The 9,909-nt window shown below is 36.3% G+C and overlaps 2 protein-coding genes across 2 annotated transcripts; both read right to left on the minus strand.

The window, feature by feature from the left end:
- Positions 1-6,234: 6,234 nt before the first annotated feature.
- On the minus strand, positions 6,235-7,311 carry LOC127081122 (uncharacterized). The gene has a single exon (XM_051021405.1). It carries the CDS (start codon positions 7,309-7,311, stop codon positions 6,235-6,237), a length of 1,077 nt encoding a protein of 358 aa, XP_050877362.1.
- A 1,627-nt stretch (positions 7,312-8,938) lies between these two features.
- On the minus strand, positions 8,939-9,421 carry LOC127081123 (uncharacterized mitochondrial protein AtMg00810-like). Its single transcript, XM_051021406.1, has one exon. The coding sequence runs from the start codon at positions 9,419-9,421 to the stop codon at positions 8,939-8,941; it is 483 nt and encodes a 160-aa protein (XP_050877363.1).
- Between the last annotated feature and the right edge of the window lie 488 nt (positions 9,422-9,909).

A 9,909-nucleotide genomic window follows, 5' to 3' on the forward strand; every position in this document is an offset into this window, starting at 1 on the left:
ACTCTCAATGCTTTAATGTTATCCCACTTCACAATAAAGCTCGACTACGGATACTTTAAGAATAGTGTCCTTATGTTTAATGTGATCTCATGATTAAGTCATACTTGACACATTAAACGGACTAGCTATTCTAGGGACTTTATTAAACAAACATAATAAAGAAAACGCCTTTTATTAATTAATAAATAATTCGATACAAGTACCAAAAGTATTTGCCTCTAGGGCTTACACCAACATGCAAAACCCTAAGGATTTGATCTATGAAGCTTAAGCTCCATCATGATACTCTTCAGAGGGGTTTAAACCCTATTTGAAATTCTGGTATCAAATATGAGATGTCGAAGGTAATGTTACGACACTGATATCTGAGTAATACAAACAGAATAAAGATAGAGAAAAGTAATGCAAGATACACACGCAATTGTTAACCCAGTTCGGTCCAACTCACCTATATCTAGGGGCTACCAAGCCAGGAAGGAAATTCACTAAAATAGAATCAGTTCAAAGACTCTCCGTACACTTCAACAAGTTACAGTCTTTCTCACCTAATCTCTACCCGTAAAATTTCTACCTAAGCACTCTTAGATATGAGAACCCACTCACTTCCCTACAATCACACTTGTGATCTTAAACAACAATCCCTTGAGAAAAGAAAACACTTTTCAATAACACACTCTTGATTTTACTTCACAGTTTCAATCAAGAAGACACACTCTTGATCTTGCTTCACAACTTTGATCAAGAAGACACACACTTGATCTTGCTTCACAGCTTTGATCAATTAGACACACACTCTTTCTTAACAGCTTTAGAGTGACAAATTACAACCACAAATCAGTCCATTTCAATCATCAAAAGATGACTTGAATGGCTTACAAGTCTTATGACTAAACAGACACAAACCCTAGCTCTCTCACTATATTTCGCTCAGTATTGGTTGTGTGTACAAACAGGTTTTCTAAGTCCCTTTTTATAGAAGCTTTAAGTTGGGCTTGGACATCTTGAAAACCCTAAATCTATTTTCCAATCAAATCTTTTTATAAAAGCTGGTTAGATCTCCTTGAAAAATAAGTAAATCAGGTTGTAATCCATGATTGAATACGCCAGCTAATCAGATCTTCAATCATACATAGATTGCCATTAATTGTGCAATCACAAAACACCAGACATTCACACTGAATGTTCTGTGTATAGGATGTCATGACATCGGGTCTGACATCCTAAAACAATCCTGCATAATTCAATAATTCCTTTTATAACTTCCAGCAGGTACAACCATATCAGATGCCATGACCTTGTGTATGACATCTTGAAACAATCCTGCATGAACATGTCTTTCATTAAGCTCCAGCAGGTACATCCCATATCTGATGCCATGACCTTGTGTATGGCATTCTGAAACAATCCTGCATGAACATGTTCTTGAACTCCAGCAGGTACATAGGATATCTTATGTTAAGACATCACACATAACATCTTGTAAACACTCTTTGTTTTACCAAAATTGCTGCCAATATTAAGAATCAACACTATTTTTCTAGTGATTTGGTTGTAAGGCTTCATGTCTGTTTTGTGGGTCTTATCTTGGCATCTAAACCTTAGTTAGAGGTTCATATGTTGAAGACTTGGTTGAGGATCATCTTCTTTCACCCAAGGCCTTAGACTGAAAGATATGCTTTTGGAAACCCTAATTTCATATGCTTGAAGGCCTATGCAAATAATTATTTGGTTGAGACATCTTGTTTTGACTGAAACCCTAATCCATTTGGGGAGGGCTCATACCCATCATCTTGCCCATAATATCTACATAATCATATCTCTTGCAAGGCCATGCCTCTTATGCATTTGGTGTGGATTGCTAGTCTTTGGTCCATGAATTCATGCTTGCAGCATTCCTTTGATCTTATGGGCTTTAGTTTGCTTTTGATCCATCAAGGCTTTCAAACCATGTCTAGGTCTTTATTTTGGGTCCACCTATGTTTAAACAGGATTCATGCATACCTACACAAATCCCTACAAGAAAATCCTAGTTTGGGATCTACATTTGACTTTGGTCAACTGTTGACTTTTTGATCACCTGTTGACTTTTTGGTCAACGAGTTTCTAAAGTTAACCAATAGTTCATATGCCCTAAGCCATTTTCAAGCCCATTCTCATTAGTCCATGTCTTGATTCATTTGTTGATTGTTCATTCTATGCAAACATAAACAAGTTCAACACAATTATTATCCATTCGTTTAAAAATTCAAGTCAGTCCCCAATGACGTTCAATACTTTTCAAACTCTCATTCATTAACCAATTCAGATCAAGTTTAATTCATATTCAATGATTCATTAGCTTGTCATTGATTCCATGTAATTTCCATTCAAGGACCAAACTAACATTCCCATTTTCCAAATTAATTCCATTTTCATTTACATGCTTTCATCTATGATTAAGATCATAAACTTCAAACCTTGTCAAGCCAAAACAATAATCACATGTTACATTTTTACCCATTTTTTAAAACCATGTTCATAAACCTTTCAAGCCAATTCCATTTCCAATTCATTCTATATTTTACATGAACCAAATCTAAAATTTCCATTTACAACCATACATGATTCCATACTTTCAACATTGTGTTTTTTTTCATTCAACCAAATTACGACATTATTGATATTTTCATTCAACCATTAATATTCATTCCATATATAAATCATGAAAGCCAATTTCTATTCAACCAAAATTTCCAACTCAACCATAAATACAACATATGTCTCCATAAGCCATGTTAATAAAAAATTACATGAAGCTTGGCCAAGTCTCTAAAACAGTACATAAGGGGGGACAAATGATTTGAAGACATGAATTTTTTAGAAGCATAAAGAGCTAAGTTATAATGCAAGTTTGGAGTTCTACATAAGTTTTTAAAAGAAATACAATGAACATTGCCTCATACTCCTTTCCTTCTTCTTGCTTCTTCAATCAACAATGTCGTCTTTCATCTCTTTTGATCAAAGTGTCTCAAAGATGTGATAACTGGACAACAATCTTCTCACCCGAAAGACCATGAATCGATCAATGTCTCCCCGATAATCGGCAGCTCAAAACGTCGATGCTCCAAAACATGGACTTTGCGGATTTTCTAATAGTTAGACACGCCCTGCTACTAATCAAAATTTACAAAAAATAGTTTGAATTGCATAGCATTCCCTCGACACGTACTACAGAATGGTACCAACACATTGAGCTTGATAATAGAAAAGTTCACGCAAATAAGTTTCACCTGCATAATATCATAGCAGGACAAATGTGGTCCAACTGGAAAACATACCTGCATACTTTTCAGTAGAACTAACTTCAGTATACACTAACTAACCGAAATGCATCTCGTTCAATTTCATTATTTCAAATTTCTAACACAACTTTCACCTGTAACTAACTATTAATTTCATGTGAATCTCAATTGAATTTCATAATCGTTTTCTGTTCCTATAAATAAGCTTCATTAACGCATCAAAGAAAAAGATAACGTGCACATCAATTGCAAAAGCTTCATTCACACAACAAAACACACTGTCACACAACGCATCACAGACTGCAATTCTTATAGTTTCATAACGATCGGAGGAGGAAGAAGAGAAGCAAATCCGGGATCGATTCATACTTGTTCATGATTAAAGCTCCAAGTATGGTAAGCTTCTAGATTTCAATTTCGTTTTCTGTTTATTTTTCGCGCGCACGATTATATCAGCTTGAGTATTGATGTCGATTCTGAACTGTGAACCATGGAGGTGGAGTCTATGTTCTTCACTCGATGCATCGTAATCTGAAGAAGAAAAGTTGCGGATGAATATAGTTGAAACGCGAATCCGGAAGAGTGAAGTCGCGAATCGAGTCGCCAAGGCAACTTATTTACATAAGTATTTTTCGTTTTCTTTATTTGCGTTTGTTGAACATCAGAAGTGCTGCGTGTCGAACCGTGGATGTGATTTGGAAGTTGAAAACGCGTTGCACAAACTTCCTGGAGAAGTGTTTCTTGTATCATTTTCGGCCTCCGAACATCTCGGAGAAAAGGGAAAAGTCTTTCTTGCTTGGGATGTTTGGACTCGGGATTGGGCCTCAGGCCCAAACGAATTGCTCAATGCAGCACCATCCTCCACGAACCGGGCCAACATCCCTTTCTGTTCTATTAGGCCCAATTCCAGTCTTGATTGGGCTTGGTTTTTGTTTTTGGTTTAACTAGGAATTAGGGAGTTAATTAACCATTAGTGAATTTAGTTAATAATTAGGTTATTAGAAAATTAGAATTTAGTGATCAAGATTTAATTAGTAAATAGCTAATTAGATTTTAGAAATAGATTTTGATTAGTTTAATTATATTTAGAAAATTAGAAATTAATTAGATAATTAGTTTTTTCTAGATTTTTTTTAGAATAATTATAATTGTTTAGGATTTAATTGATTTTAATTGATTTTTATGAGTAGAATTTAATTCAATATCAACGTCTTTTTAAAATAACCATTTTCCCCCTTTAGGGTTTGTTTTTCCATGTTGGCCATATAAATACATGTTCTTTTAGGACTAGATCTTGACTTAGAATGTTAGATAGTCTTAATCAAGCCTTTGACTAACAAATGCATGTTCCCCTTAGGAATAGCCTATGAATATAATCGTAAACCTTAGATTAGGCTAATCTTTTCAAATCAATTCAAACTCTCTGATTCAAGTTAATCAAAAGTAATTCTTCAAATTCTGGTATGCAGATATCAGATATCCTAAGAGATGTCGAGACACTGATTACTGATCAATAACAAGATAACTTACATATTGAGGAACATAAAATAACAGAACACACAAAGTTGTTAACCTAGTTCGTTGTACAACAACACCTACATATGGGGGCTACCAAGCCAGGGAGCAAATCCACTAAATAGTATCAATCTATAGACCTTCTGCAAACTATCTCCAATTTACAGTTTACACCCTAATCACTACCCGTGCTTAATTTATACCTAAGACACTCCTAGGTTTAGACCTTTCTCATCTCCCTTCCAATCACAACAGTGACACTTCAAACAGTTACAAGAAATTACGAAGTCACACTCTACAGACACACAATCACTCAATGCTTAAAAACTTATGAGTGCTTGACAAGCCTTACAATCAGTCAACACAGTCCGACTCATATATCAAGATGATATTTGAGAGGCTCACAAATAAGACATATACTTAAACCCTAACACCACACTTCTGTCTTCTTTTCTTCGTCCTTCAATTAAGTTTGAGATATTCTATATATAGCCATAGAATGAACTGGATTTGGGCCTTGTGCACGAAGTGGACCAGCTGTACAACATTACATTACTAATCAAAAGTTTCCTAAAATGTCTCAACATTTAGAAAATTGAATAAGTATAAAATCAATTAGTATCTCTGAATCCTCAATCACTGACACCACATGGATTACTTAATATTCCTAGAATATTATGTACTCAGTTAAACAAACAAATGTTACAAAGAGTAAAACATGTTTCAAACAAGATGACGAATCCACATGTTAGGACATCTTGTTCAACATGTTGCAGCTCAGTTAGTTTTACCACAAATTTCGCCAATAAAAAATACAAGGAAATAACAATTTCCCCCTTTGGCAAATTTAGGCTAAAATAACCAAGTACACCTTGCACACCAACACCATAGTCCAGGATAACTACATATGACTGAAAAATAGATCAAAATCAAATAAACATATTACAGAGGTTATCAAGCAATCACACCAGTCGGAGTCAGTACTCCCCCTATTTCACATAACTAGGACTCCCCCTCAAGGGTTCCTCCATAGAAAACATGACTTGTTTTACATCACACAACAAAGTTATATACAGTAGAAGAAAAACTGCAAAAAAAACTTCACTTAACATACTTCCTTAGTCAAGTTGATGTTAGAGCATCAAGTTTGACATCACAATACAATAACCCAGAAAGTTCCAGACTTGTAACTGACATGTACCTCCTTTCTCCTTAAGCACAGCCAGACAGTAATTAAGGTTAGTGGTTAATGGTTAGAACACACAGACAATAATCCCCTTTTTAGCCATAATATGCCAAAGATAAGCATCTAACCAAAAACAGATAAAACCGCATGCTTAAAGTCAATGATCACACAGAAGGGGGCCCCTATGGTTGCAAAATATCCTGGTCACAGACCACAAAGCATAATCAAATACAGAACAAAACAAGACTGCAATCAGATATCTTTATGACTAGCTAAGTCAGTTATTACATACCCTTCTCCTTCATCTTCTTTCTCTTCATCAACATCATCTTCACCAACATAGTCTTCATCATCAGTTCCTTCATTGTCATCACCACCTTGTACAACTCCCTTTTTCTCTTCTTCCATCAGTGCCTTCACCAATGTCTCAAGTTTAATCTTTGTTGCAGTTCTAGATCTGATGGAATCCTCCAACTCTTTACAAGTTTCCTTCAGGTGAGCAATGACACTCTTCTTGGAGGTGGCAATGACAGGTACCTGAGAAGATGTAATAACAATGTTTGGGACATGTGCTCCTGCAAAGAGTTTGTAGTGGAGAGATAAGGGATAATCTCTTTTCTTCACACTGTCAATGGGAAGAAAAATACCAAGATGTTGATTTAGGATGATTCCACAAATGAGGGATGGAAAATAGATGGAATTTTTTACCGCAATAGAGAAGGATTGTTTTAGCACTTGTTCAAAGATGTATTTTCCAAAGTCAAGCACTCTTCTTGTTCCAACAACATAAATAAATTTCCCAAGACCAGTAGAGATTGTTGAGGTATAATTAGTGGGAACCCAGTTGGAAGTTCCAATCCTATGAAGCATGGCATATTTTATACTCAACTTACCAGCAGACAGTTTCCCTTTGTTTGGCCAATGTCTAACCTGCTTGGGCGTGATCTCTTTGCACACCTGATCATCAGTAACCTCTAGCTCATCCCGAGATCCTTCAGTTCTTCCTAGTAATTTATTAATCACAACTGGAGAGAATGTCACAGCATTTCCTCTTACATACACCTTACCATAGTCAGCACTCTTTGTATCATCACATCCATCAGGGATAGTCACCACAAACTCCTTGACTAAGCTTTCATAGCAAGGGCCAAATTGTGTAACAATCTTCATCAACCCGACAACTTCTATAAGTTCCATGACCTCCTTACACTTGAGGGCATCCTTACCCAATTCCCTTTCCAGGGATACCCTCCTCTGAATGACATACTTCCATCTTTCTACATTCTTCACATAATCTAAAGAAACATTGTCCAGTGGAGCTTTGGGCATAACAACATGAGGCTTCTTGCTAGCAGATCTTTTTACAGGTGTGATGTCCTGAACATCCTTTTCGACATCAAACTCGGATTCACTAGAAGAGACAGTTTTCCCCTTTCTAGCATGGGTAACAACTTTACTTCATGATCTAGTAGGTCCAATAGGAGATTTTCCCATGGAGCTTCTAGAAGGAGTACCTTTTAGACCACCAGATTTTCTCTTCACTTCTCTGGAGGGAGAATCTTCAAACACTACTGCCTTTCCATTACGTCTCAGCAGTCTCTTGGAAATACTACGATTTACAATATTGGTAAGGGATTCTTCATCAGAAGTTAGTTCTTCAACATTGACAACAAGATCAACTTTCTTTTTACTTTTTCTCTCATAAGCAGCATGTTCAGGAACGTTTTCCTCAGCTTTTTAACTAGAGTCATTGTCATGGCTAGATTCTTTTTCCAAAGATGTTTGAACATCTGACAAAACATCTGAGTTTACTTCCTTCAAAATGGATGTAACAAACCTCCTAGGTTCCATATCAACTGCACTCATTTATGCTTCTGTTGGATTCTTAGTGTCGTCAGCATGCATACTAGGGTTTCTTATTTCAGACCCTTTAGACCTAGATTCTTCTTCAACAACAATTTTATCTTTACTGGGGAGTATAGGTTCAGAAGACTTACTCGAAGTCTTGACATTTTTAGCCACAGAAGGCGTAGCTTTCTTCTGAAGAGGAGGATGAACCGTGGATAGAGGGGGAACATCTAAGACCAGATATGCCAGGTTGATAATTTGAAACGGTTCATTTGCCCTAGCCATTAGGGAGGAAGATCCATTGGTTTCAATTGGGACATGCATGTGAGTGGGTGAAGCTTGTTAAGACATGTTAGTTGGCACTTGAAGCAGGTGGAATAGGGAACAGTTTTTGAGAGAGAGAGAGAGAGAAAGAGAGAGCACAAATGTATGGAAGAGAATGAGGCGTTTGAGTGTAATGGGTAATGTAGTTTTGTCCAAAAGGATACACAATGAGGTAAGGGGTTTAGGTAAGCGTGTCAAGTGTAATGATGAGAGTTACACTCTTGTCTGACACACTTAATTAGCTGTAATTTCTATAAATGCTCATTAACATAAATACCAAGTTTTCCTCTTAATTTTTCAAATTGAGCTACATCTAAGGCTTTGGTAAAAATGTGTGCAAGCTGATTCTCCGTGCTAACATGCTCAAGTGTTATGACTTTGTCTTCAACAAGTTCTCTAATAAAATGATGCCTAATGTCAATGTGTTTAGGTCTACTGTGCTGAATAGGATTTTTTGAGATATTAATAGCACTCAAGTTGTCACAGAATAATGTCATGATATCTTGTGTGACATTGTATTCAGTCAACATTTGTTTCATCCAAATTAGTTGAGAGCAGTTGTTGTCCGCTGCTATGTACTTAGCTTCAGCAGTGGATAGGGATACACAATTTTGTTTCTTGCTGAACCATGAAATCAAATTGTTTCCCAAGAAGAAACATCCTCCAGAGGTACTCTTCCTATCATCAGCACTACCAGCCCAATCAACATTATAATATCCTATTAACATAGAATTTGAATAATGGGAGCACAACATTCCATACTCACTTGTGCCATTCACATACTTTAGAATCCTTTTACTTGATTGATGTGACTCACTTCGGGTTCTGCTTGATATCTAGCACACACTCCAACAACAAAATTTATATCTGGTCTACTTGTTGTAAGGTATAGATGGCTGCCAATCATGCTTCTATATAAACCATGGTTAACACTTAAGCCTTTTTCATATTTAGATAACTTTAAGTGGGTAGGTGCAGGAGTTCTTTTGTGACTAGAATTCTCCAATCCAAATTTCTTCACAATACTCTTTGCATATTTGCTTTGACACAAAAACATGGAGTCTTCCATCTGTTTGACTTGGAGCCCAAGGAAGTACGCCAGTTCTCCTACCAAACTCATTTCAAACTCAGATTGCATTTGCTTGACAAAATGTTGGACTATCTCATCTGACATCCCTCCAAACACAATGTCATCCACATAGATATGAGCTATCATAATTTTTCCATCCTTTTCTTTGACAAAGAGAGTTTTATCAATTCCATCCATTATATATCCATGATTGATGAGAAACTCGGTCAACCTTTCATACCAAGCTCTCGGGGCTTATTTTAAACCATACAAAGCCTTCTTTAACTTGTACACATGATTTGGGAACGTAGGATCAATAAAACCTTTTGGTTGTTCAACATACACATCTTCATTTAAATAGCCATTTAGAAAGGCACTTTTAACATCCATTTGGAACAACTTGAACTTTAAAAGACATGCCATTCCAAGTAACAATCTAATAGACTCCAGGCGAGCTACTAGAGTAAAGGTTTCATCAAAGTCTACTCCTTCCATTTCGGTGTATCCTTGAGCAACAAGTTTGGCTTTGTTTCTAGTAACAACCCCTTGTTTATCAGACTTGTTCTTGTACAACCATCTAGTTCCAATAACATTTGTCCCTACAGGTCTTAGAAACAAATCCCACACCTTATTTCTTTTGAATTGACCAAGTTCATCTTGCATAGCATTAATCCAAATCTCATCAA

The sequence above is a fragment of the Lathyrus oleraceus genome, chromosome 5 (genome assembly GCF_024323335.1).
Source record: "Lathyrus oleraceus cultivar Zhongwan6 chromosome 5, CAAS_Psat_ZW6_1.0, whole genome shotgun sequence".
In the NCBI taxonomy this organism is placed as follows: domain Eukaryota; kingdom Viridiplantae; phylum Streptophyta; class Magnoliopsida; order Fabales; family Fabaceae; genus Lathyrus; species Lathyrus oleraceus.

Excerpts from the sequence above, each read along its gene's own strand:
- LOC127081123 (XM_051021406.1), bottom strand. The coding sequence starts at position 9,421 with ATGGATGGAATTGATAAAACTCTCTTTGTCAAAGAAAAGGATGGAAAA.
- LOC127081122 (XM_051021405.1), bottom strand. The coding sequence starts at position 7,311 with ATGCCCAAAGCTCCACTGGACAATGTTTCTTTAGATTATGTGAAGAAT.